Source organism: Morus notabilis, unplaced genomic scaffold (genome assembly GCF_000414095.1).
Source record: "Morus notabilis unplaced genomic scaffold, ASM41409v2 Scaffold1082, whole genome shotgun sequence".
NCBI classification, from domain to species: Eukaryota; Viridiplantae; Streptophyta; class Magnoliopsida; order Rosales; family Moraceae; genus Morus; species Morus notabilis.
In genome coordinates this window covers 82,592-110,482 of record NW_010358712.1, presented here as the reverse complement: position 1 = coordinate 110,482, position 27,891 = coordinate 82,592, and the positions used below count along the sequence as shown (strand labels likewise).

Here is a 27,891-nt window from a genome sequence, read left to right as displayed (position 1 = left end):
AATACGGTCTAGTACATAAATTTTTTTCGGTATTAAATCTCACACTTCATATTGTATTAAATTTTGAATCTCATATTAAATTGTGCAATGTATAGATATCACCAAATATTGTTATTAAACAATACAATATAGAGTGCTTATACTGTATATCAAACATACAAAAATAAAAATAAAGTCCGGAGGTTGCTTATTTATAGGATCCCGAGTGATCTAACAAATTACCACGGGTCATCTGGTGGGGTTACGAGGTTGCTCATTTATAACACTACTAATGTAAATGGTTGGGCACAAATTTCATCCAAAGCCATTTACTGTCGTGTTGCTAGAAATGGTTTAAATGTCAAGATCACTCCAATTGTCTGAACCACATTCAGGACGAAGAAAACCATGTGAGTACCTGCATTATAATTAGCGGTGTAAAACTTATAATCTCATAAGCTACTAAGTTAATTCAACAATATAGTTCGCGTGACAATTATTTCTACACTACAGGAGAAAGGTAACATGATTTCTAGGTCAAGGCAAAGCAACATATTTTCAAGCAGCACAAAATTTTTTTGACAGTAGAGGATGTAAGAATTATGTACCCACATGATCTTTTTTTTTTTTTTTAATACATGATATGTTTTGGTCATCATAATGGTTAGTCAGTCGATTATTGTTGAAGTTGTTCTAATGAGACTACTCTATAAATTTTGATAGGAAGTATGCCAGAATAGAATCTGAAAACTCAGGATCTCCTCATCTAATATCATTTTAATTCTTTTTTTTCTTAGAACTTATACCAAGAGGTGAGTCGATAATAATTTTATATCAAATGATCTCGAAGCTAGACTGTCAACTTTTCATTTGTTAGGAGAATGAAAATTGGAAGAGGGAGGGGAAGAAGGATGATGCTTGAAAAGAGGAGACTTTTCTTTCAGGTGAAAATTTAAAGACGCACAAAAATTCTTCTATAATTCAGAGAGGTTAAAGAAGATATAGTAAAGATTAAAGAACGCACATGAAGAAACATGACAACCACCTCTAGTATGGTGAAAATGGCACATGCGTAGAGAAGACGACGACGACAACAACAAGAAGCTTTAATTTCAACTTAATTAGGGTCGGTTATATGGATTTCACTTTTTCACATAGCTCTGTTCGAAATTAAATTTTCCTAAATGCCTAGATTTAGAATGTCTTTCCTAACGACTTCGGTCAACGTAATTCTTGGTTTACCCCTCCTCTTAATATTAAGTATAAGAATGTCCTCTCAAGCACGAACTAGTGCTTCTAGCGGTCTTCGTTGGACATGCTCGTATCACCTCAAGCGGCCTTCGCGCACCTTATCCTCTATTGGTGTTGCACCTACTTTACTACAAATAACTTCATTCCTTATGCGGTCAACTCTCGTATGGCAACTCATTCATCTTAACATACGCATTTCTGTCATACTCATCTTAGATATATGTTGTCTCTTAATGGCCCAACATTCACTACCATATAACATAGCTGGACGAAATACAGTCCTATAGAACTTTTCTTTCAACTTAATAGGCATCTTGCCATCATATAAAACTCTCGTAGCATTCTTCCACTTAACTCACCTTACTTTAATCCTATGTTGAATATCATCTTCTATATCTCCTTCGTACTGCACTATAGACTCAAGATACCTAAACTTCCTAGAAGTCTCAATCTCCACACCATCTATGTGTAGAGAAGAAAAAGAAAAAGAAAATAGAGGCAAGAAAATTATACCGCATAGTATGTATTTCTTATAAGAGTCAAGGATTTGAGTAAGTTGAATGGCATACCGGGTAGGAAGGAGGCATCTCGGCGCTTTTCTGCCCAAGAGAACCTGTGGAGACCAAGAAGATCATAAGACCATAAGAAACAAGCAAACATGTGTATTAGTAGTGAAGTAACAGGCCACAGTTACATGCTGCAATGTGCTCGTAATTTACGGTCCGTCTAGGAGGACAGGATGTAGAAACAGGGATCGGCGTGAAGGATTTATCGGTTCGATTAGGAATGGTAAAACTAAGGAGGGAAATAATGGAATCTAGTACAAATCAAATTCATAATCAGTTTCTGCTCTTCATGTTTCCGTTATTTAAACATTCAAGGCTATATATATGCTCCATCTACTGGTGCTAAAATGGAATCACAAAGCACAATGGACAACAGTTGAGAGAAACGGGGTTCCAAGCTTTCATAAACGAAATCGATTTTATTTGTCGGAAGTATTGTTGAACGTGCATTTCAGCATATATGAATACTTCTCATATCACGTGCGGATTATGGCTTCCCCTTTCTAGTTTCTTTCACAGAGAAAGCTAACTTACAGTGCACCAGCTCCGGCCGGGCCAACGGCTTTAAACACGGACATTCCGGTCATTGAAAGGCCATTAGCAGCTCCTCTTTGATCTTGATCCTGGTGTTGATAAATCATGCAATCAAGTTAAATCAAGTAAAGGAAGCGATTTGACAAGTGATAATACGAAACCAAGGAGGAAAACCATAAAAAAGAGGTACACCAAGAATGAAAATTACCACAGCTCTGTTTTGCAGGATGTACAAACCAGTTACTAGTGACAGCTGGTATTCAAAAACAAGAAAACATTAAAAATTAATCAGAAACGCACAAACCAAGAGGGGAGATGATAACTTTGAGTGCGTTTAGAATTTGTTCCAAAATAATTTTATTTTTTGTATGAAAATAAAAATGAAAATGCTTTCAATTTCACACAGAAATCATTTTTGAAAATGCGTTTAGTAATTTTATCAAGAAATTATTTTCAGTATAAAAAAATCCATTAATGTCTTTCTCTCTGTGCTCGAGAGAAGAGAAAACAGAAACAAAAAATGAAAAATAACTAAAAGTCATTTTTCATTTGTTTCTCATTTTACACTAAACTAAAAAATCGTTTTCATTTCTGTTTTTTATTTTTAATTATGTCAAACGACGTTTCTCTCCCATTTTTATTTTTTCTTTATCGAAAAATGTGAAAAATAAAAACAAAACTAACTCCAAACACAGCCTTTGTTTTTCTTGTCCTGTCCAATTTCCATGTAGATCACTCCCGTTTTTATTTCTACGTATCAATTCCGATTTCTAGCGACACCTAAACCTTTCAAAACACCTAGCTTTGTGAAAAACACCATCTAAATGTTCCTAAAAGTGTTTCTAAAGACAAAAAACTTGATATTGATGAAATGGAAAAGCAGTCCAAATTCCAACAATACCCAACTTTCATATGTTTCTAGACTCATGCTATAAAACCCTTCTCTCAGTTAAAATTCTCTTAGCATCCACATTGTATCAGCTGTCCAGAAAAAAAGGCTGAAACTTTCCCATCAGATTTTAACACTTAAATCTCATCTTTCCATCTACAACCTTTCAATTACCTTTCTAAACCATATGCCTTCGAATCTAAACCTTTTTGGCACTTCTTAGTTGATCATTTGGAAAGCTTCTTATGATGAATCATGTCACAAGAAATCTTCTCGTTGTTTATTCACTTACACTTAGGGCATTCCTTGCCACAGATGCAACGGTTAACACTAGGAAAAGTGTTAACCCCGACAATGACGCCAAAAATGGGTAACCTGCCAATAGGAGTATATTTAAGACCTGCATATGGGCAAACAGAACCAAAAATCAGCAAAGAAAATTTTTACATATGGCTCGAGGAAAACGGGTGATAATAGAAGTACACAAGTATAGAAAAGGCTTAGTAATCACCCCTGTGATGCGGCAGACTAGAATGGCACCAAACGTCTTTTCGAGAAATGGATATAGGAAAAGTTGAAAGGTGACAAGAGAGAAGCCTAAAAAAAATTGTTGTCAGTGATAGTGGAATATGTTATAATAATCAAGTGGTGAACAATTTGCCTTAAAGGAAATCATGTTAAATTGTTTGTTCGATTGGAATCTCAAAGTAAAATGCATTAGCAGTTAACAGGAAAAATATTATGAAATTTAAAATCAGCAACAACCATAAACTTTAGAACATATCAAAGGCATTGATGAACAAAGTATAATAAACAAAGCACAAATGCTATCGCCTATTGATTACCATTAATTCACAATTGAAGAATGAACTACAACTTCTATTCGGAAACAAAGTAACTTCCATACCAGACTAACTAGTAGCAAAAAACACACAGGGAACCAACAAGGAACAAAAAAGGATCATAGTTTTAAGTTTGTAATGGTGATAGTGAAATGAACCGACAATGCCATACGCGTTTAAACGTGACGTATCACGACAATGTATGCCTTTCCATAAGCAGGTTATGCGATGCCATACGCATATCGTGACATGTACAGGGATATGGAAACAGTCAAATGCTTACCTGAGATAGCAAGAACCTCACCAACAGTGTCCGTCGTATAATTCAGACCGCCAAATTTGCATGGACTCACAGCCCATAATGAGAAAATCTGAAGGGAAAAAAGTGGTTTCCACATAGACCACAGTTAAAGAACTAGAGATAGAAACCAATGAAGAAAATATGTGCGAGCGCATAGGGATCTCTATCTCTATCGGAGCATAATTAATAATTGATATCTGTAAATCAGTTCAGGTGATATATAACATTTCAATTGTGCTAATAGAAATAATTTTATGCACAGAAAAAATATTAACTTATAAAGATGTAATTCCATCAACAAAAAAATTATATAGATGTAATTGGTAAACACATTGCAAGTTGTTCCGGTACTTTTTGTTTCTATTTTGAAAGCAACCACACTTCATTGAGCAAAGAACAATGAGGTAGCAGTATTCCAAATCCTCTTGCCCCTCCTCTTGTTAAAAACAAAGAGATAAGAGGATATAGACAAGTCAAGACATCTTAATGGAGCCACCCAACTCGATCGAAACTCTAACATAACTCTAAACCACAACTCTCTTGCCAAAAAGCAATGCAAAAGGAGATGATCAATAGTTTTAAAACTACATTTACACAGGCAACACCAGTCTGGAGACAGACAGAAAAGACGCAATCCTAATATTTTTCTGGACATGCCTGAAAAAAAGGGCTTCAAAAAATGACAAAAAAGTAAAACGCTGTCAAAAAGTCCCCGACCCCACATAGTTGGGCGCCCAGGGGCCGGGATCGGTCATCTTCTACACGGCAAAAGAGCAACAAAAGTTTTTCCGATACTAACACGTTATGCACGGTTTAGGTTTTGTAAGCTTTGTTGAATGGATGTTAGGAAAAAGATTTTACCTACATAGGTCTTTCAAAAGTCTAGAAAATCTGAATTTCACCAGAAATTAGGCGTAATGGAACGAAATAAGGACAGGGAACAATAAGAAGAAAAGAAGTACAATAAGACAGAGAGGCAAGATGAAGAAGAACTTTAGACAGTCACGCCTCTAAACAAGTTTTAATATGATATAACGTCTACATCATAGCAAAAATATAATGTCTACAATCTGTTGCAGAAAGGAAATTATTAACCACTCCAGTTGCTTTTGCTGGTCATTACGATGCCATCAAACTTCCTCCGGGATAAGTAACGCCAATCAAATATTCCAAAGAAATTAAAGAAGCCATTTGAAGAATCTTATATTTGTACATTTAGCCAAGCAAGCAGATAGAACTAAATCATCATGGAAACAACATTGAGAAAAACGATAATTAAAAACATATATGTGTGTGTGTCTATATATATATATATATATATATATATATATATGCGAATAAGCAAGAACTCACTTACGAAGTAAGTACAAATATACGTTTTTTTATATGTATATGAAGAAAGACGCATGTTTTATTTTCCAAAGCTAAATGAGTTATGAGAAATACCTCAATGTATGCCATATCCTGAAGTGCGAAAACACAATAAACAATGATTGAAGACATTAAGGGCCAGTTCTTTAAAAGGCTTTTCTTAGATTTCTGATCCCCTTCAGTGTTCTCTCTACTTTCATTTGCATCAGTTGGAAAATGTGCAGTTTCCAACGCATCAAATGAATCACTACGTGATCTCTGTTTTCCATTGTGCTTGTGCAATGTCTCCTGAAACAATTCAGCTAATATCAGATGGCAGTTTTAGCAAATTGCAGCATTAAAGAGCCTCCAGATAGTAAGAATATGCTACATATGTTTTGATATATAAACTATAATTGATGTTTGATTTTAATTTCAATTTCCAAGGGAAACTTTAGAAATCTGAGCATTATGAAGACACTTAAAACTGTTGAACATTATCAAGCTTCATTATTCATGTTATGTACAACGTAACTTCATGCTAGAATAGAATGAACGATCATGAATCTTCATTGGAGTTATGGAGTATATAACTAAGAAATTGATGTTGAATTTGAATAAAATATAAAAGAAATGAATGCTAAATTCTTTGTTTTCAACGTGGAGAAATCTAAAAATAGAACTTTTGGATCCAGATTTATTAAAAATATATATATATATTTTTGAAATGAAAGGCTTATACCGTATATATACGCAAGATTTGTTTATAAAGGGTCCCACCAACCAAGATTAAATGCAATAACGAATATTTGATATGTAGGAAGAGTCTTAGTGAAAATTCGAGAAATAAAATAAGATATGTACCGGAAGCCAAAAGGAAAGAATCATTACTCCCATTGAAAAAGCTGATATGCAAAAGCAGGGCAAGAAGTATGGAAACCTGCATAAAGGATTCAATTTTGGTACATCATGGAATAACAATGAATACCTTAGATGTGAAATATTACAAAATGCACCACATTTAAAAATTCAAAAGACTACCTTCCAAAGAATGAAGTTTTGGAAAATATACTTGGATACTTGTCTGCTGGCTGAATAAAAATTTTGCCACCAAATGTTAAGGTAATGTCAGGAGAATAAAAAATAATTGACACAGGTGCAAGATAGTAGGTAAAAGATTTTATATTATTATTATCAATCTACTTGGTAAAAGCTTATTGGATCCTCAGCTTTTTTAAGATGCAAGTTATTAAATTCAACAATGAATATGCTTTTCATCCAGTGAAAACTAGTATTATGCTTGTGAAGATCAGACTAATCGTCATAAACCAAAAATCACAAACCAACATGCAAGCAAGGTTGTATATTTCAAATTTCTTGGGAGGGTTTTTGATGATGCTAACTCATTAAAAATTTAAAACTAAGTTTGATGTTGATATCTTCCGGAACATTTGAGCATCGAACAGGTCTTGAAGATAACTCTTACTGATTCTTGCATCGTATTAGTTAATGATTGTATCCTAGAGTACAAGCAGCTAGAGTGTAGTCTTTCCTTTTCTATATGAAACCACACTTACACCATCTTCAATGTAAATGCTAATACCAATGTCATATTTAGCACCAAAAAGTTTGAAAGTTACATATTTAATATGCTATTTTTATTTGTGTTCCATTGTATAATGTTTTTTTAAATGCTAAATCTACTTTTTTTTTATAATCTTAAGCTTTGAGAGTTGTAAAAGGAAACTTTAGCTATAAAATAACTAGCAAATGTCAAATGTTATAATGATAAAATAAAAAAGTGAACGTATCCACCAATAGCAATATGCAAATAATACCCAAAATTTCGCATATGCTTATATTAAATTTTATACCAAAAATAGCATTATCTTGGAGAGTGATTTGCCTACTCAAATACTAAAAGTTGGCTTTCGCACTATAAATTAGAATTGCATTGGAGATGCTGGTGTTCAATAGGTGCATAAGTATCTTTGCTCCAGCTTAAGGAGGAGTATTGAAGATTGAAAGTTTGAGAGGGATAAAAACTCTTATTTCTCTTAACATTTACAAGGAATACAGAGAAATATATATACAAGAGATGGTATTATTCTAGCTATTAGTCCCGGTCCTAAATCAATTAATTAGAGGAGAATCCTCCACAAAAAAGGAAAGAGATAAACTATAGAATTTAGTAAGTAATACCGGATTCTCCTAATTGTTTTATGCCAAAAATACATAAACAAAATCTCTAAACTTTCCTAATATAACTTTGACTCAGAATTCCACACTCATCTTCAAGCTGGGTTGTAGATGTTGTACATACACAGTTTGTGATTCAGCATGTCAAAGTTAGTTCTTAGAAGAGCTTTAGTGAGTATATCTGCAGTTTGGAACTTTGTAGGAGTACAAACCAGTTTCACAATCTTCACTGTAATGAAATACCGATCTATCTCAATGTGCTTTGTCATGTCATGATGAACAAGATTCTTAGCAATACTTATGGCAGCTTGGTTGTCCAGAACATCTGAATAGGCCTTTCTATTGTTACTCCAAGTTCACCAATTAGTCTTTGTATCCACATACCCTCACAAATGCCAAGAGTGAGTGCTCTAAATTCCGCTTATGCACCGCTTCTTGAGACCACGGGTTGTTTCTTCCTCCTCCATGTTACTAAATTTCTCCAAACATAGGAACAATACCCATATGTTGATCGTCTGTCTGACACATCTTCTGACCAGTCTGCATCTGTATAGACTTCTACATTTATGTTGTCATTCTTCTTGTATAGTAGACCTATGCCTGGAGTCATCTAAAGATACCGCAAAATCCTATTAACAGCGTCCATATGTTCTTCTGTTGGGTTGTTCATAAATTGACTTACAACACTAACAGAAAAACTAATATCAGGTCGGGTGTGTGAAAGATAGATGAGTCCGCCTATAAGTCTCTGATATCTCTCCCTGTCAACTAGTGCACTATCTTTTTCAGTCCTTATCTTCTTAGTTGGATCCATTGGAGTATCTGCAGGTTTACATCCAAGCATACATGTCTCCTTTAGTAAATCTAAGACATTTCCGTTGGGAGACAAATATACATTTTTTTGATCGAGCCACTCCATGCCCAGAAAATACCTCAGATACCTGAGGTCTTTGATCTCAAATTCCTTGGCGAGCAGCTTCTTTAATCTTAATAGTTCCTCCTCATAGTCACCTATTAGAATGCTATCATCTATATACACAATCAGTACTGCTATTTTCTTTCCTGGAGAGAACTTCACAAACAATGTATGATCTGCCTCACATTGAGTATATCCATTCCTGATCACTGTCTTAGCAAACCTGTCAAACCATGCACAAGGGGATTGCTTAAGTCCATATAGTGATTTCTTAAGTCTGCACACCTGGTTATTACTGAAAGAGGTTTCCAGTCCCGGTGGTATCTCCATATACACCTCCTATTCTAGATCTCCGTTCAGGAATGCATTCTTGATATCTCGTTGATGTAATGGCTAATCTTGATTTGCTGTTAAAGAGAAGAGTACTCTGATAGTGTTGAGTTTGGCCACTGGAGCAAATATTTCTTGATAGTCTATTCGATAGGACTGACTAAAACCTTTAGCTACAATTCAAGCTTTTAGTCTTTCTACACTTCCATCAACCTTTTGTTTGATAGTGAAAATCCACTTATAGCTAACAGGTTTCTTTCCAGGAGGAAGATCTGAGATCACCCAAGTACCACTTTTCTCTAAAGCCCTGATTTCTTCACCAACTGCCTTCCTCCATTCTAGAAATAGAATTAGGAACTTGCACACTATCAAGAATAGAGACAAACATCTGGTAGGATGGTGACAATCCTTCATAAGAAACAAATCTGCAAATGGGATGATTTGTGTATGTCCGTACACCCTTTCATAAAGCAATTGGAATACTTATATCATCAATAGTGGGAGCAGCAATTTCAAGATCAAGGATTCCATTACCTGAGTGAATTTGAGTAGGAGAAGGACTCGGCTCAGATTCTTGGTCATGTGTGAGTTATGTTGAGTGCTCTATCTCCTTTTCGGATTTTTTTCCTCCTAGTATAGACACGAAGCTCAAGACTTGCATTTTGTGGTGGTGATGACATTGAGTGATTACGGATTGGAGTGGTGACTGGAGATTGAGGTCAGTCTACAAGAGAATGGTTCTCAGATTGGGAATGATTTTTCGGGTTGATCTGGAACTTGGAGTACATTCCCGGGTTAAAATGGAAGAATGGAATCCCCGGACTGAGGAGGAGGTGAATGTTGAATGTCATTAGGAGTGTCCCAAAACTAATATTCTCTCATATTCTCCCCTTGAATTTTAGGTTTTGGATAATAAGATTGATGTTCAAAGAAGGTCACAACCATTAAGTGGTAGACTTTCTTGGTGATGGGTGAATAACACTTATAACCCTTTTGGTTTGAGGAGTATCCAAGAAAAATGCATTTGATGGATCTAGGGTCCAATTTGCTATGGTGGTGTTGATGTATGTGAACAAATGATGAACATCCAAATACTTTAAGATCTAATGAAGAGAGAATTTTTGTATGTGGGAAGTTTTGAAGAAGAACCTGATACGGAGTTTTGAATTTTAGGACTCTGGAAGGCATTCTATTGATGAGATATGATGCTGTAAGGACTGCTTTTTTCCATAAATGTTTTAGAACATGAGAGACCGAGTGACCTCTAACAAGTGTCTATTTTTTCTTTCTGCTACCCCGTTTTGTTGGGGAGTGTCAACATAAGAACTCAGATGAACAATGCCCTGACGTATGAGATAATCACCTAGGATAGTTTTGAAGTATTCCTTGGCATTGTCAGTTTTCAGGACTTGAATTTTGGTGTTGAATTGTGTTTGTATCATGGAATTGAAATTTTGAAAGATTTGACCAACCTCATATTTTTCTTTCATAAGAAATATCCAGTTTAGTCTGGTGTGATCATCTACAAATGATACAAACCATTGAGTTCTTGTTATATTTTTAACCTTTAAGGGTCCCCATACATCACTGTGAATCATAATAAAAGGTCGGGATGGTTTATATGGAAGACTAGGATAGGCAATGCGAGTGTGTTTGGCCAGTAGACAAATTTTGCATTTGAAGAAACTTGAACTTTTATTGATGAATAAAGAAGGAAACATTTTCTTAAGATATATGAAATTTGGATGACCAAGACAATAGTGCAACATAACCTCACTATCTTTATTGACACTGGAATTTAAAACTGACTGACTCTTGAAATACACATTTTGCAGATTGAGCTTGTCTTCTTAAGGTTCCATCATCTTTGAGGAGATAGAGTTTAGAACACATCTCAGCACTGCCAATCTTCCTCCCAGAATCTAATTCTTGAAATTCACACATGTTTGAGAAAAATTTAGACACACAGTTAAGATCATGAGTCAATTTACTGATAGAGAGTAAATTGCAGTCTAAATTAGGAACATGTATGATAGTGTTCAGAGTTAAGTCCTTTGTAATCTGGACTGAGCCTGTTCCCTCAACTTTTGAGAGGGATCCATCAACAATTCAGACTGTATAATTCTCATTACACGGACTATTCTCATAAAAGATGGTTGCATTTCCCGTCATATGATCTGAAGCTCTAGAGTCAATAATCCACGTGCTTGGATGTCTTTTGTTGATTGTGAGAGCATTTGAAAAATTACCTTTATGTGCAAACATGCCACTTCCAGATGTAGAGGTACTCGGCTGAGAGCTTGAGACAAGAGATTCTGGCTAAAGAGTTTTAGAAAAACCTCAAGCTGTTCCTTGGTGAAAGGGCTTGTCTCTGGGGAAATAGGATTCTCGTCTTTGGTTGTAGTGTTTGCACGACTTTCTCTGTCATTCCCTGGTCGTGAGGGCTTCCAATCAGCAGACTTCCCATAAAGTTTCCAACAATTTTCTCTCAAGTGTCCTGATTTGCTACAGTGATCACACCATGGCCTTAATTTTCTTTGTCAACTATCATTGTTGTTGATCACTAGAGGTCCTCGGGCTGCAAGGGCAGATCCTTCAAGAGTTAGAGTGTGGTCTTGGGCTCCCATCATCACTTTTCTTCTACTTTCTTCACGCCGTACTTCTGAGAATGCCTCCCTAACACTCGACAGAGGCTTAGTTCCTATCACTCTCCTTCGAACTTCATCCAAATCCTTGTTGAGTCTGAGAAGGAATTTGAATTTCTGTTTCTGCTCCACAATCTTCTTGTATAAAGCAGTGTCTTGAGGGCATTTCCACACGTAGGTTTCAAACATGTCTTGCCAATATGGAGTGGGGGTGTTGAAATATTGAGTAACTGTGAGATCCCCCTGGCATAGGTTGTGTAGAACTGTTTCAAATTGAAACAATTCTGAAGTGTTCTCAGAACTTGAGTACATTTCTCTAGCAGCATCCCAAATATCCTTGTCCCATACAAAAGAAAATTTTCTCCTATTTCATTATTCATGGAATTAATCAACGAAGACATCACCATGTGATTCTCAGTTTTCCATGCCCTGAATTTGGGATCATTCTTCTCAGGGGCGCTGACTTCATCGGTAAGGTACCCGTCTTTGTCTTTCTCACATGTAAACATCATCACAGATTGAGACCATTGAAGATAGTTATGGACGTTGAATTTGTGACCCGTGATAAGAAGAGATGAGTTCTCTGTTGTACCTCCATGACTGCTTGCTACTGTTGCAATTTCTAGATTTGAGTTTACTTTGGATGAGGAAGAGCTTTGTCTCTCAGTAGCCATGCCAAATTTGGTCATGCTAGAAGTAGAGGTACTCGGCTGAGACAAGAGATTCTGGCTAAAGAGTTTTTCTAAAACATCAAGTCGTTCCTTCGTGAAAGGACTTGTCTCTGGGGAAATAGGATTCTTATCTTTGGTTGCAGTGTTTGCACGGCTTTCTCTGTCATTCCCTGGTCTTGAGGGCTTCCAATCAGCAGACTGCCCATGAAGTTTCCAGCAATTTTCTCTCAAGTGTCCTGGATTGCGGTAGTGATCACACCATGACCTTCATTTTCTTTGTCTGCTATCATTGTTGTTGATCACTGGAGGTCTTTGGGCTGCATGGGCAGATCCTTCAAGCGTTAGAGCGTGGTCTTGGGCTTCCATCATCACCTTTCTTCTACTTTCTTCACATCGTACTTCTGAGAATGCCTCCCTAACACTCGATAGAGGCTTGGTTCCCATCACTCTCCCTCAAACTTCATCCAAATCCTTGTTGAGTCCAATAAGGAATTTGAATTTTCATTTTTGCTCGACAATCTTCTTGTATAAAGCAGGGTCTTGAGGGCATTTCCACACGTAGGTTTCAAACAGGTCATGCAGAACCGTTTCAATTTAAAATAATTCTGAAGTGTTCTCAGAACTTGAGTACGTTTCTCTAGCAGCATCCTAAATCTCCTTGTCCCATACAAAAGGAAATTTTCTCCTATTTCATTATTCATGGAATTAATCAATGAAGACTTCACCATGTGATTCTCGGTATTCCATACCGCGAATTTGGGATCATTCTTCTCAGGGGCGCTGACTTCACCCGTGAGGTACTCATCTTTGTCTTTATCATCACGGATTGAGACCATTGAAGATAGTTATGGTCGTTGAATTTGTGACCCGTGATAAGAAGAGTGGAGTTCTCCGTCATACCTCCATGATTGCTTGCTACTGCTGCAATTTCCGGATTTGAGGTTACTTTGGATGAGGAAGTGCTTTGTCTCTCAGTAGCCATGCCAAATTTGGTCATGCCGGATTCAGGAAATTAGAGAACTAGGGTTTCTTTTCTCTAGAGGTATGGCGGCTCGGATACCTTGAAAGTTTGATAGGGATATACAAGAGATGGTTGTATTATTCCAGCCATTAATCCCAGTCCTAAATCAATTAATTAGAGGAGAATCCTCCACAAAAAAGGAAAGAGATAAACTATAGAATTTGGTAAGTAATACCGGATTCTCCTTATTGTTCTATACCAAAAATACATAAACAAAATCTCTAAACTTTCCTAATATAATTTTGACTCAGAATTCCACAAAAGATTCTAGAATTTTTAGTTGTTGTTACTTGTTATAGTCATAAATAATTATAAATTCTATTTATAGCCAGTAAGATTTTATACATTTTTACATCCTCAAATTGTTCAAGATACAGAGAATAAAAGGGTTGTTTCAACCTTTAATTAGAGCCCGTTTGGTTCATGGATTAGAACCATTTTCGATTTACGTATGTTTTTTGTGAGAGAAAATACTATAACGAACCATGAATCGTGATTCGAATCAGAGAACGAATCATCTAACTAAACGGGAGATTAGTTTTATTAACCTTTCCATGATAAAGTAACCAAGCAAAAACTTCTAACTTTAGTGTGGGCTGAAGATCACCAAATTAAATTAAAAGGTTGAAACCTAAAAAGAACTTTTAGAAGCTCACAACTAACTACAAATCAAGTACTCGGGGAAAGAAGACAATAACTAGAATTTGAAAGTTTTACTTAGATATCTTTCCTCCCTAAAAAGAAAACAAATAGAAGGAGAGAGAGTTACCTGGGCAAAAAAGCCTCCAATTGCCGGTCCAATGATTAATCCTATACCCCATGCTGTGCTAATCTGAAATTGTAGCAGTTAATATCAATAACTTTGTTGATGCAATGGCATTTAAAACTTGCATTAGACGTGGGGCATTAAATCTCACTGTTGACATTCCTAGAGCTTGGTACTCTTCCCGGAAGATTTCAGATGCATATGCCTGGTCATAAGAAAGTTAAATCATCTTATTAAAAAAAAAAATGCTTGAAGTTTATGTTAGGAACCCATCATTTCATCTCTATGAAGTTAATGTATATTATATGAAAAATGCTTAGAGCACCATTGCTGTAAGCACCATTAATAATAGAAGGTGAGTCTCATATGTGGACTCTATACTGCGGGATCAACTTTTTATTAGTAGATGGTGCTGAGTACCATCTGTGCCCTGAAATATTTGTTCATATTTAAATGGAGCATTATTATACCTTAATTGTTCCAAGTAAGCCATTAAAACTTCCAAGAAGAAACCTTGTACTGATGGCCATCCAATAGTTTACACTAAGGCCAAAGAGAGTGTTGAAAACAACCCTGAGGGGATAAACAAGAGCAGTGTAAAAATAGCTACAGCCTTACATGTGAGACAAACCATCCAAACATATTTTCAGAAACAAAAATCATGAGTAAAAGGGAAACTTTCTATACACACACACACACACACACATATAAATAGTAGGAAAGGAGAACTTATAGTTACTAACACTGTGACAGTCCCAATTATTATGACAGGTTTTCGACCAAAGCGATCAGCAATAACTCCCCATAAAATAGACGTCAAAGCTCTCCCAAGCATATATGCAGCGCCTTGAAAGAATTAAAGTTTGTTAGGACACATTAAATAAGAAATGACAAATGATAATCAATGAAAATAACCTTACCTACATAACCAGCATAGTAGGCCACATCTTCCTCTCTTTTAGCAATATGCAAATCCCTTATCTGCAAACGATGATTAAACAATGGATAAAAAGAAGTGTTTGTGAAAGCAGAAAACAGAACCAATGAGCCAAAGGTCACTCATTACATCGTAAGTTTACAGCAAGAAACTGAACACAAAAAGGCAAACTGCCATGGATATGAAAGAAAATAGAGACTAAATCGAAGAAAGAAATTTATTGTAAATTAATAGTGCGATGAAAAGAAAAGGTTTACTAGTTACTATAGTTTGCTTAACAAGTAAAGTGACTGACAGCTTTGTCAATTTACATTAGGTAATCACCATCAGCACACAAATTAACATGATGTCTATGTCCCTTGGCACAGACCATATTGAGTAATATTAAACAAAAGCCTTGATACCTGTAGTTGCATTTCTTTCTTATTACTAGGAAAAAAAAAGGAAAAATTCAAAGTCACCCTGCCTCCTATAAATTTTAAGCTTTGGGGAGCATTTTAGCTGTTTAACACGATCTTAAAGTATGAGGTCTTGAGTTCAAACAGCTTCTAATTTGATGGCTTTAAAGGAGACTTTGAAGGAAAACTAATATTTTGTTTACCTCTTACCAGTTTAAACTCATAAAAAAATTGGTAAACTAATATATATATATATATATATATAATATAGAAATCAATCTATTAAAAAATTGATATATGTAATCTCTTTCATTAATTAACATGGCAATATTTTAAACATCCATTAATATAAAAATGACAATTATATGCCATATCAGTTAGTACATAACAGTTAAAATTTAAGTTGATATCCCTAACATTATTTTTTCAAATACATATTAAATCCATTAAAGTTTTATTTTGACTGGAAATGACCAGAATGTCCTTCACATTTTTTTAATTTTTATTTTTTTTACTCTTATTTTTAAGGGTGTTTTTGACTTTTTCATTGTCAAAGTTAACTATTGACCGAGAAAAAGTAAAAACTAAGCTTAAAATTTAGATATTAAGGTATAAATGTGATATAATCTAAAATACAAGGTGTGATTATTTGATAATCTTAAAATGCAAGTATAAAAATCGAGGAAAAAAATTGTATCAACATATTACTATACAATATAGGCTCTGTTAAGACTGCTCTTACTTAGTTGGCAATTTTTGTTGAAAATCGGTAGTATGAATTCAAAGAAACAGGGATTTCCTTTTAGGGTTAGCTGCACCAAATTTGGAATGATTCTCCAGATTTGGACTGATTTTGTTGAGATTGATTGGTGGCTGATTTGGTTGACTCAGCTTGTTGATTGGAGGTGTTTATGGAAAGAATCTGTGGTGATTAATTTGGTTTTGAAGATGGTGATCAGCTATGATGAGGTGGTAAGGTTTGGTGGTGTATGTAGAGGGTTGATATAGGTTCTTTTGTGTGGGCACTATGCAGAACATTCTGGGGAGTTGAGTGTCTGTGATAGATTTATGTTTTGAGTGAAAAATCTTACAAACTATCCTTATGGTGCATGTCAGTACTTGACTGTGAAGAAATGTTACAAAGTCGAGTGGTGCCTGCTGGACAAGTTCTCTAAGGAGACTCAACACAACGGCGATACGGTCAAGAAGGGAGTATTTGAGTGTGTAAGACCGTTTTTGGTGTTTGTAATCTTTTAATCTTACTAGATTGTTCACTGTATGGGCGTGACCCCACAAATGTAGGTGTGCACACCGAATTGCGATATCAATTCCTGTGGCTCGTACGTTTCTGTACTATTATTTTCTGCATTACTTCTCTGCACAATTATTTACTTGTTTCTGAATCCAAAACACTTAACATAACCTCAGTGTTTCAACTAGTATTGTAGCACTCTTTGCGACACCGGCATAAAAATAGACCTTTCAATTAGTATCAGAGAGGTTCACTAACCATTTGTTTGGTGAGATTTTAAAATTTGGTATGTAGTGTCAGGGATGGACTTTCTGAAAGAATGTGGCTCAGTTTTGTGCCCTCCTCTCCTTGATAGATCCAATTATTCATATTGGAAAGCTCACATGAAGACGTTTATCAAGGCAATTGATGAAATGGCATGGCGTCCTGTATTGACTAGATGGGAACATCCAGTAACCAAGGATTCTGAAGGGAAAGAAGTTATGAAGCCTGAAGAGAAATGGTCCACTAAAGAAGACAAATTGGCAAATAACAACTCAAGAGCGCTAAATGCTATTTTCAATGGAGTTGACGCCAATCAGGTCAAGCTCATTTCAACCTGTGAATCTGCCAACAAATGCTTGGGAGATCTTACAAACCGCACATGAAGGAACGGCTGCAGTTAGATTATCAAAACTGCAAATCCTTACTACAAGATTTGAGAATCTTAGAATGCTTAACAATGAAACTATTTTTGACTTTAATTCAAAATTGTGTGAAATTGCTAATGAGGCATTTGCTCTTAGTGAAAAATTCTCTGAGGAGAAACTTGTGAGGAAGACACTGAGATCACTTCCAAGGAGATTTGCCTATAAAGTCACAGCTATTGAGGAGGCTAAGAATGTACAGACGATGAAGCTAGAGGAGTTGATGGGCTCTTTACGCACTTTTGAAATGAATCTTGATGAAGACAAGAAAGAAAAGAAAGTCGATCTTCATGCTAGAGCTCAAAAAACTCATGTAGAAGAAGTTGTTCTTTGTGCTGGAGCTCAAAAGATTGTAGAAGAAGACTCGGATGATCAAGAAGACTTGGCTGAGACCCTCACTTTGTTCACAAGAAACTTTAAATGAGTAATGAAGAAATTTAATAAGAGGAATAGGAATTCAAGCTTCAGTAACACTAGCAATTCACAGAAGAACAAATTCACAGCAAATAACATTGAAATGAAGACAAAAAGTAGAGGTATCTAATGCGGGGAGTGCGGCAGATATGGTCACATTCAATCCGAATGCGCCAACACACTTAAGAAGAAGAAGAAGTCTCTAAGTGGAACCTGGAGTGATGAAGAATCAGAAAGGAGTCAGGAAGATGATGACCATGTAAGCAACTATGTTTCTTTTAATGTGTACACTAATCAGGATGATTTTGCAGATAATGTTACCAATGGTGTTGCAGATAGTGTCACAACAATAGCTGATATATAGACAGTGAATAGTGAGAAGGAAGAAAGTGAGTCAGAATTAAATAGCAGCAGTGATGGAGAAGAATTGACAGATGATGCAATTTAGGAAGCATACAAAACCATGTTTGACAAATGGGTTAAAGTGTGCAAACTAAATAAGACTTTGGAGGAACGTGTAGGTGAACTTGTGAGAGAAAAAGAAGTTTTGACAAGAGCTACTGCAGACTTATGAGGCACAAGTTGCTGAAACGGAAAAGAAACTGCAAGAATTGAAGCCGGAATTAGAACATACAGAAAGAACTCTAAAGATGTTGAATTCTGGTACATCTAAACGGGAACATATTCTCACTATGGGAAAAGCTAGTGGTGATCACTATAGTCTTGGCTACACTGGAGAATGCTCAACCTCAAAGATTGTATTTGTGAAAGAAACCATCCCACATGAACCTCAACCATTCATAAGCAAGAAAGTACCTGAGACACGGTCACAACAAGGAAAATTCACTCACACCTGTCATTATTGTTATTATCTTGGACACATTCGACCTCAACGCTTCAGATACTTGAAAGATTTGAGGAGAGGGATGTTTTTTGCTACTTCAAAGCTAGCAAGAAGAACATCTAGAAAGAAGAAAGGCGCTTATTTCAGAAACACTTGTCAAGTGTAGGTGAGAAAATCTGAACTTAAATGTCATGTAGTTTACACTTCCTTGAAAACAAGCACCATAAGTGCATGGTACTTTGATAGTGGTTGCTCAAAGCACATGACAGGAGATAGAAGTTTCTTGAAAGATGTGAAGCTGCACTGACAGACATGTGACTTTTGGAATTGGTCTCAAAGGCAAAGTTCGCGGCAAAGGAATGCTAGACGTTGAGGGTCATCCAAGATTGAAGAATGTACTATTGGTTGAAGGATTAAAGGCTAATCTGATTAGCATTAGTCAACTGTGTGATTAAGGTTCTACAAGGATGAGTGTTAAGTGTTTGATAAAGCAGAAAGTTGTGTCATGGAAGGATCAAGATCTTCAGACAACTGTTATATGTTAACTCTTCCACTTAACTGTTACAAGAGTACTGTTGATGAAACTGAGATTTGACATTAAAAACTAGGTCACTTGAATTACAAGACTCTGAGGACGATTGCCAATATTAGGGCAGTTAGAGGAGTTCCTAAGGTGGGAGAAAAACCTCTTGGGGTTTGTGGACCTTGTCAAATAGGAAAATAAAAGAAAGTTTTGCAAAAAGTGATGCAATAGATTTCAACAACATGGGTTCTTGAGTTGCTGCACATGGATCTTATGGGTCCAATGCAAGTTGAAAGCATTGGTGGAAAGTGATATATGTTTGTTTGTGTGGATGATTTCTCAAGATTTACTTGGTTGGACTTTATCAGAGAAAGGTCAGATACGTTTGAAGTGTTTAAGAACTTGTGTGTCAAACTCTCGAACGAAAAAGATTGCAGCATTGGAAAAATTATAAGAATCAGAAGCGATCATAGGAAGGAATTTGAAAATGCTATCTTTGCTGAGTTTAACAATAAGCACGGTATAGCTCATGAGTTTTCAGCTCCTAAGACACCGCAACAAAATGGCGTTGTTGAGAGAAAGAATCGCACTCTTCAAGAGATGGCTCGGCTAATGCTTAATTCTAAAGGATTGTCGTTTAGACTATGGGCAGAAGCTATGAACACAGCTTGCTACACGGTTAACAGAGTGTACTTTAGACCAAGTACAAAGGTGACTCCCTATGAGATTTGGAAGGGTAAGAAACCTAATCTCAAATACTTTCATGTTTTCAGAAGTGTGTGCTATATTCTCAATGATCAGGAACATCGAAGAAATCTTGATGCAAAAAGTGATGAAGGAGTTTTTCTTAGTTACTCTAATAATAGTCGAGCCTATAGAGTTTACAACAAGAGAACTCAAGCTATCATGGAGTCTGCAAATGTAGTAGTTGATGACTTCAAAGGGACTGTAGAAAGACTTTCTGAAGATGAAGCTTTTGATGAATCTAAAGCAGATGATCAAGGAGATAAGAAGCATAATGCTGAAGACAGTGTCATAGACGATGTTACAGATGGTGTTAATACTGCCTGGGACAAGACAGTCAGAAACAGAGACAAAAATTTACAACATTGCAGACCCAATTACCAGGGAACTATCTTCCAGAATTAAGAAGAACCGTCCAGTTGAGGAGGTAATTAGAAGCATTCATGATGGTATACGTATTCGAGATAAACCAAAGTAAAATTATCGAGACATGGTGAGATATGTGTGTTACATTTCTACTGTGGAACCAAAGAATGTTAAGAAGCACTTCAAGATAAGTTCTGGATAAACACAATGCAGGAGGAGTTGGAACAGTTTGTGAGAAATGATGTGTGGAGCGTAGTTCCTAGACCAAGTGGTTCTAATGTTATTGGTACTAAGTGGATCTTTAAGAATAAAACTGATGAACATGAGAACATTACCAGAAACAAGGCGAGACTTGTTGCACAGGGGTACACTCAGGTTGAAAGAGTTGATTTTGATGAAACTTTTACTCCCATCGCAAGACTTGAGTCAATCAGGCTTCTGCTGCTTATTCCCTGTCTGTTGGGGGCTAAGTTGTTTCAAATGGATGTGAATAGTGCATTTTTTAATGGGTTTTTGAATGAAGAAGTATTTGTAGAGCAACCTAAAGGTTTCGAAGATACTCTTCAACCTAACTATGTCTACAAGCTCAACAAGGCTTTATATAGATTGAAGCAAGCACCTAGAGCCTAGTATGAACGGTTGATAGGTTTCTTGAATAGGAAGGGCTATACGAGAGGGGGAGTTGACAAAACTTTATTTATTAAGAAGTTCAAATCTAGAATTATCATTGCTTAAATATATGTGGATGACATTGTATTTGAATTCACTAGTCAAGGAAATGTAGATGAGTTTGTTGACCAGATGAAGAAGGAGTTTGAGATGAGTATGATGGGTGAATTGAACTATTTCCTTAGCCTGCAGGTGAAACAAGTGCAAAATGGGATTTTTATTTCTCAAAGCAAATATGCAAGAAATTTGGTAAAGAAATTTGGTCTTGAAAAATCAAGACATTTGAGAACTCCTATGGGCACAAATGAGAAATTGATGAAAGATGATAATGGCGCTTCAGTTGATCCTAGTCTCTATCGAAGCATGATTGTGAGTCTCTTGTATTTGACTGCTAGTAGACCTGACATATGTTTTAGTGTTGGAGTTTGTGTTAGATATCATGCAAATCCTAAGGAGTCTCACTTGGCTGCAGTTAAAAGGATAATTTGGTATGTAAGTGGTACAGTTGACTATGGAATTTGGTTTTCTAGAGATACGAATTCTAGTCTCGCAGGTTTTAATGATGCAGATTGGGCTGGCAATGTTGATGATAGAAAAAGCACTTCTGGTGGATGTTTTTATCTGGGGAATAATCTTGTTTCCTGATTTAGTAAAAAGCAGAATTCCATCTCTCTATCCACAGCAGAGGCAGAGTATATAGCAGCAGGAAGCTGTTGCATATAACTATTATTGATGAAACAGATGCTTGAGGATATTGTATTTCACAAGATGTCATGACTGTATATTGTGATAATACTAGTGCAATAAATATCTCTAAAAATCCAGTCCAACACTCTCGCATGAAGCACATTGATATTCGTCATCACTTTATCAGAGAACTGGTGGATAATAAAACACTCACTCTTGAATACATTGCTACTGAAAAACAACTGGCAGATATTTTTACAAAGGCACTAGGTGCTCTCCGATTTGAGTCTTTGAGGACGGCTCTAGGAATCTGGGTAATATAAATATAAAAAATATTAAAAAAATAAAAAAAAATGACAATGTGTTTTGAGGCCTTTGTGTGTTCCCGGGAGTTTGTTTATATGAATTTTGGGGCTTTAGGGTTTAAGCACAAAACACCTAAACTCTCTCTTCTTCCTCTCATTCGTCAGTCCAATCCTTCCAAATTTTTCCTCAACAATGGTGAAAACTCGCAATTCTCGATCTAACAAAGTCAATAAAGCGGTTGCAAAATTCCAAGAGCAATTACGAGAGAGAGTAATGGCAGCATTTAAACGATATTCGCCGAAAAAGCCAAAGGCTCCATCAACCTCCACCGCGGCTGCTCCTCGCCAGAATTCTCAGTCCACCAATGAAGCCAACCCAGTCCCTCTCGCCATTATTCGTCAGTCAGCGATTGTTCTGTATGTTACTCCGTCAGAGTCCGGCCACCGTGAAGAAGTTTTCTCCACTCCTCGGGGTTTTCCAATATCTGATGATTCCACCGCCACTGCTCCGGTGTCTCTGCCACCAGCAGCCTCTCCTGCCAATGCTGGTGCATCTCAACCATCTCCTAGTCATCCGCCTTGGTCACCCCCAAACTTGATGAAGTTTCCTGTCAGACCAGGTTTTCCTTCTTGGAACTCTCGATTCCCAATTTATCCAGAAAGGATGAAACAAAAGTCCCCAACTCGAATTGAAACTGAAATTCGGGCTGAGTCTAAAAAGCAGAAGATGAAGAGGTATGCCTCCTCAAGTGATAATTGCTTCCATCCAACAACTGGTCCTGGTGCTTCTAATGAGGCTGCTGAGGTCGAACAATCTCACGCCTCTACTGGACCATTGCCAAAGAGGAAGAAGCAGAAGAAAACCACTGCTCCAGTCAGTTCAAGCAGGGTTACTAGGTCTAAGACCAAACCTCAGGCAAAAGCTTCAGAGACCTTCAAAAGAGAGAAAGCGAAGGAAGCCTTTGGTCTAAATTCTGGTAAGGATGATACTTCTCTCTTCTATTCTGATTTGAATAGAATGTCTGGAAGTCAGTGATTAAAAGGAAGATATTCTCTGAAAGATTACTGAATGAGACCGAATTTAGAGAATTGGGTGTTTTGGAGTTACTGAGAATCAGAGTCTACTTGGAACAGTCACTAAACTAAAACCATTTGTAAAGGAAGTGGTCTTAGAGTTCTATGCAAATTTGGTCAGTGGGGTTAATGATCATAAATCCCCAATGTTTCATAAAATTTTTGTCAGAGGTCACTTGTTTGATTTTTCACCGGCAATTATCAATGACTTTGATGGAAGCCATAGAATGATTGTGGAGTGTGAAGCAAGCTATGACCAGATCATAGCTAAAAATCTTTTCCTGCTACTGAGTTAAGTTTGAAGTATTCTGTGTTGCACAAGATTGCCTTAAAGAACTGGATGCCTAGTACACATGCTACTAGTGTCAATAAGCCCCTTGCCAAATTGCTCTACATGATTGGTCTTTGTTTCTCCTTTGACATTAAACAACTCATTTATGATCAGATAGTAGGTAATGCTAAAGTTATGTTCACTCGTCAGGTGCTTCCATTTCCTTCTCTCATTTATGGTGTGGTGATGTCTCAAAAAGATATTAATAAGTCGGTAGAGGTGTTTGACAAATTTTCAAGAAAACTTAGAATTTTAAAGAAACTTCACTCTGGAAAGCATGTGATGATGTTCAGGGGGAGCTTTTCTCATATTTTGAAGATGAGTTGCAGGAGGATGTTACTTCTCATGTCTCAACTAGTGTCACATCCAGTTCCTCTCAATCTGTTGCTGCTGTTCAAAAAGCTCGTATCATTCAGTACTTGCAGAAGGAATTACAGGATCTTGCTACTTGTGAAAAGAGACTTTTACAGGAGCTCAAAGAAATTGATTAGCGCAAGAATGAGGCTGCGGCGCTGCTTGGGGATCTCCAATCTTCTTCAGTTGCTGATGGAGTTGGTATTTCTTCGTAGTTTTTCTTTTATAGTTCTTACTGCCATCTTTTGTCTGCTACTTTACTTTGGTAGTCTTTTTGACAAAAAGAGGGAGTCTTGTAATTGTTTGTAATTTGTACAGAACAATTTATGTCTGTTTCTTTTGAATTTCTTAGCATTAGGATGCTTTTAGTGTTTTGCCAAAAAATGTCAAAGGAGGAGATTGTTAGGACTACTCTTACTTAGTTGCAATTTTTGTTGAAAATCGGTAGTATGAATTCAAAGAAATAGGGATTTCCTTTTTGGGTTAGCTGCACCAAATTTGGAATGATTCTCCAAGTTTGGACTGATTTTGCTGATATTGATTGGTGGCTGATTTGGTTGACTCGGCTGGTTGATTGGAGGTGTTTATGGAAAGAATCTGTGGTGATTAATTTGATTTTGAAGAGAGTGATCGGCTATGATGAGGTTGTAAGGTTTGGTGGTGTATGTAGAGGGTTGAAAGAGGTTCTTTTGTGTGTACACTGTGCAGAAAATTCTGTGGAGTTGAGTGTCTATGATAGATTTGTGTTTTGAGTGAAAAATCTTACAGATTATCCTTATGGTGCATGTCAATACTTGACTGTGAAGAAACGTTACAAAGTTGGGTGGTGCCTGCTGTACAAGTCTTCTAAGGAGACTCAACACAATAGCGACACGGTCAAGAACAGAGTCTTTGAGTGTGTAAGACCATTTTTGGTGTTTGTGATCTTTCAATCTTAGTGGATTGTTCACTATCTGGGCGTAGTCCTGCAGATGTAGGTGTACGCACCGAACTGCGATATTAATTCCTTATGTCTTTACGTTTCTGCACTATTATTTTCTGCATTACTTCTCTACACAATTATTTTCTGAATCTGAAACACTTAGGGCCCGCTTAGTTCGCTGATTTGAGTTTTTAATTCGAGTTTATATGTGACTTTATGTGAAAGCTTTTTATTGTAGCAAAAAAAATTAGATATGACTGTTTCTGTGAGCTTTTTACTGTAACAAAACTCAAACTCTAAACTCGAATCGGTAAATTGAACGGGGCATTAACATAACCTCAGTGTTTTAACTAGTGTTGTAACACTTTTTGTGACACCAGAATAAAAACATACCTTTCAGGCTCGTTTATTTGCTGCGTTTAAACTCATGATTTTAATTCTATTACAGTGTTTTTCTCTCACAAAAAATTTAATTTTTAAATGTTAAAATTAAGAATCATTAATTTAAACGCATGAACACATGCGTATAGTATTTTAGTAAAGTACACCAAACATGTCCCGCATCTACAAGGACAGTAACAAAGAGATGGTCTAACGAGGGCGAAAAAAGTTTCAGAAATTAAAAGATGAAGCAATAAAGTAGACTCACCATGAAATAGATGAAAGGAAAAAGCGATGATATTGGCAGAGCTGGAGGAGGTAAAAAAAAATAAATAAATAAATAAATAAAAAAAAAAAAAAAAACTCTGATTAGAATTATAGCAATTTACATCAAACTTTCATATACTGTACCCAAAAATATATATATATATATATATTTATAATGGTTGGGCACATGAGTAGCCAATATCTTTTTCTTTTTGAGATTATCCAATTTCTATTCATAAACATGAATCTGACATATAATAGTATTACTTTTCATGATTTTTTTTTTTTTTTTTGCTTGAAGTGTTACTTTTTATGATTTGAATAATGGACAAACATCAGGTACAATAGGTACTTTTGGTAGTAGTGTCCACAAAAACCACTTTCAGACGAAAGGGTCACACAGACAAAACAATACGATTCCTCTCAAATTGAAAAGAAAAAAAAAAAAAGTTATACCATTAGCGAGGACGATAATCCAAATACGGATAATGTCTTTGATCGGAAAACCTCTCTGCAAATCCTTGTGTTGCTCAACCTTACAGCCGGGACAATCGGAAAAGTACTCATTCCTCAAGAGCGGCTCTCTATTGATCTGGGAATCATCCGCCATTTTTGTTATGCCGAAAGCAAAAGATAACCAAAAAAAAAGATGGTTTTGTTTTCTTCTGTACTTTCGCTTGTAATGTTGTTAAGCAAAATTAAAAACAAAAACAATAATGAAAATGAAAATGAAAAAAAAAAAAAGCAGAAAAAGAAAGTGATCAGATCAACATTTGTTTTCCCGCCTGGTTGAGGGTGACGGCCGGTACTAGCGGCTGTGGCCGATTTTGCTTTTAATTATTATATCTTCATACGTCAATGAACTAACCAATCAATGGTGTTTTTCGGAAAATTTTCATCAAAAAAAATGTTTTTTTTTGGAAAATGAAAATCGAAAGCAAAAACTATTTGTATAGTATAAAGTCAAACAATTTGTGGTGATCAGAAATTCAAAATCATCGTATTGATATGGATTATTCATGCTGCTTTGATTGAAAAATTAAAAAAAAAATTGATTATGAATTCTTTTAAGTATATTTATTTCACAACATAAGTTAAAAATTTTAATTACTATGTGAAAAGAAAATATTATAATAAAAAAATTAAATTTAAATTTTTATAAAAAAAACATCGTACCGATAGATCTTAAATTGTGAGTTATTTCTTTTTTAAAGTTGAAACATAAGAGTTGCATAATTTCAAAAGAAAAATAATTGAGGACACAAAACTAAAAAGAAATTAAGAACAACGTGTTCCAAAATTTCTCAGCAAAACAACACACGTTTAAGCAGCCAGTTGGCATGCAAAAGCATTATTTAAGCTGAACTTTTAAATTTTATTGGTGTAAGCAAATCGGCATGCAAAAGCATTATTTAAGCTGACCTTTAAAATTTCTGTGGTGCAAGCTAATTGGTTTGACTAATTCATGCAAAAACAAAACGTTAAGGAACTTGACGTTTTAACAGTAACCCATAATTTAAATCATGATATATAGTTCGGTATAATATTTTTTCTCATAAAAAATACACGTAAATAAAAAATAATTTTAATATTGATTCTAATTCATTAACCAAATGTCAATTAAAAATAGTTTGAAAAAAAAAATAAGATACCTACAATTTTATACGTCATATATTTTTGGATGTCATCAAGATTCAAAATTGTACTTTCAAAATTTTAAATTAACATATTTATTGTAATGACTGAGAAAATTTTAGACTTTAAATAATACAATTTATTTATTTAAGCCAAGGATTTTCCTAGAAATTATTATGTGACTGAAGGATTTATGGAATCAATATATGTATTCCTAAATTCTGTAGCAGATTTCATGTTAAGTTCATGTTTTCGATCAAGTAAATTCGATCGATAAATTCTTGCCATACTTTAAGGCAGAATAATTTTCAGTACAAGTATAGTTTGAGAATCTTAATTTCAAGAATCTCCAAACACAGCATGATGTTAGCAGCGTAAAAAAAACGCACTGACATTTTTAAAGAAGAGAAAATCCTTAATTGCCAGACAGCTAGGTTAAAGTCACAAGATAGATACCTATAGTAGAAGGGTACAATGTGAGCTAAGGAGTTGACACCGTCAGAAATAATGTCATTCCCGGGATATAATGCAGAAAAGTTAAATTTAGAATTTATTCAGTCTAGAATTAATTTCAAGACTTGAAACAGTTTAAGATATTACGCGAGTAAGAATTTAACGTGATATCAAAGCAGATGAGGATTTAAAAGTTGAACTGTAAATAAGTAGTAGAAAAAAAAAAGAACTGTCAGAAACAAGAATTTCCTGTCAGCTAAGTACCCTTTACAGTCAGTAGATTTTTAGCAGTTTCAAGAGAAACTTTAAGAGAGTGGACTAAAGTACAAGGGGTAGGATTTATTTTTCTCTCTCTCCTTCTCCACTTTGGCCGGCCATGCATAGAAAAA

General features: G+C 35.7%; 2 protein-coding genes across 2 annotated transcripts; one reads left to right on the top strand and one right to left on the bottom strand.

The window, feature by feature from the left end:
• Positions 1-181: 181 nt before the first annotated feature.
• Positions 182-26,024, bottom strand: LOC21395428 (protein ZINC INDUCED FACILITATOR-LIKE 1). The gene is made up of 17 exons (XM_024162306.1): positions 25,871-26,024; positions 25,416-25,456; positions 15,181-15,241; positions 15,004-15,106; positions 14,731-14,833; positions 14,412-14,465; positions 14,264-14,326; positions 6,754-6,803; positions 6,577-6,652; positions 5,809-6,021; positions 4,345-4,432; positions 3,731-3,816; positions 3,512-3,619; positions 2,539-2,583; positions 2,331-2,419; positions 1,800-1,843; positions 182-397 (listed from the first exon to the last, which is right to left on the bottom strand). Exons 1-17 carry the CDS (start codon positions 26,022-26,024, stop codon positions 309-311), a joined length of 1,467 nt encoding a protein of 488 aa, XP_024018074.1. The 3' UTR covers positions 182-308.
• Positions 22,158-24,006, top strand: LOC21395427. Its single transcript, XM_010093004.2, has 2 exons — positions 22,158-23,062; positions 23,820-24,006. The coding sequence occupies exons 1-2, from the start codon at positions 22,279-22,281 to the stop codon at positions 23,846-23,848; spliced, it is 813 nt and encodes a 270-aa protein (XP_010091306.2). The 5' UTR covers positions 22,158-22,278; the 3' UTR covers positions 23,849-24,006.
• Positions 26,025-27,891: the final 1,867 nt, after the last annotated feature.

Excerpts from the sequence above, each read along its gene's own strand:
- LOC21395427 (XM_010093004.2), top strand. The coding sequence starts at position 22,279 with ATGGTGAAAACTCGCAATTCTCGATCTAACAAAGTCAATAAAGCGGTT. Across the intron at positions 23,063-23,819 it reads AGCCTTTGGTCTAAATTCTG|GAGGATGTTACTTCTCATGT; the intron begins GTAAGGATGATA and ends GATGAGTTGCAG.
- LOC21395428 (XM_024162306.1), bottom strand. The coding sequence starts at position 26,024 with ATGGCGGATGATTCCCAGATCAATAGAGAGCCGCTCTTGAGGAATGAG. Across the intron at positions 15,107-15,180 it reads CTACTATGCTGGTTATGTAG|GCGCTGCATATATGCTTGGG; the intron begins GTAAGGTTATTT and ends AATTCTTTCAAG. Across the intron at positions 398-1,799 it reads AGATGCCTCCTTCCTACCCG|GTACTCACATGGTTTTCTTC; the intron begins GTATGCCATTCA and ends ATTATAATGCAG.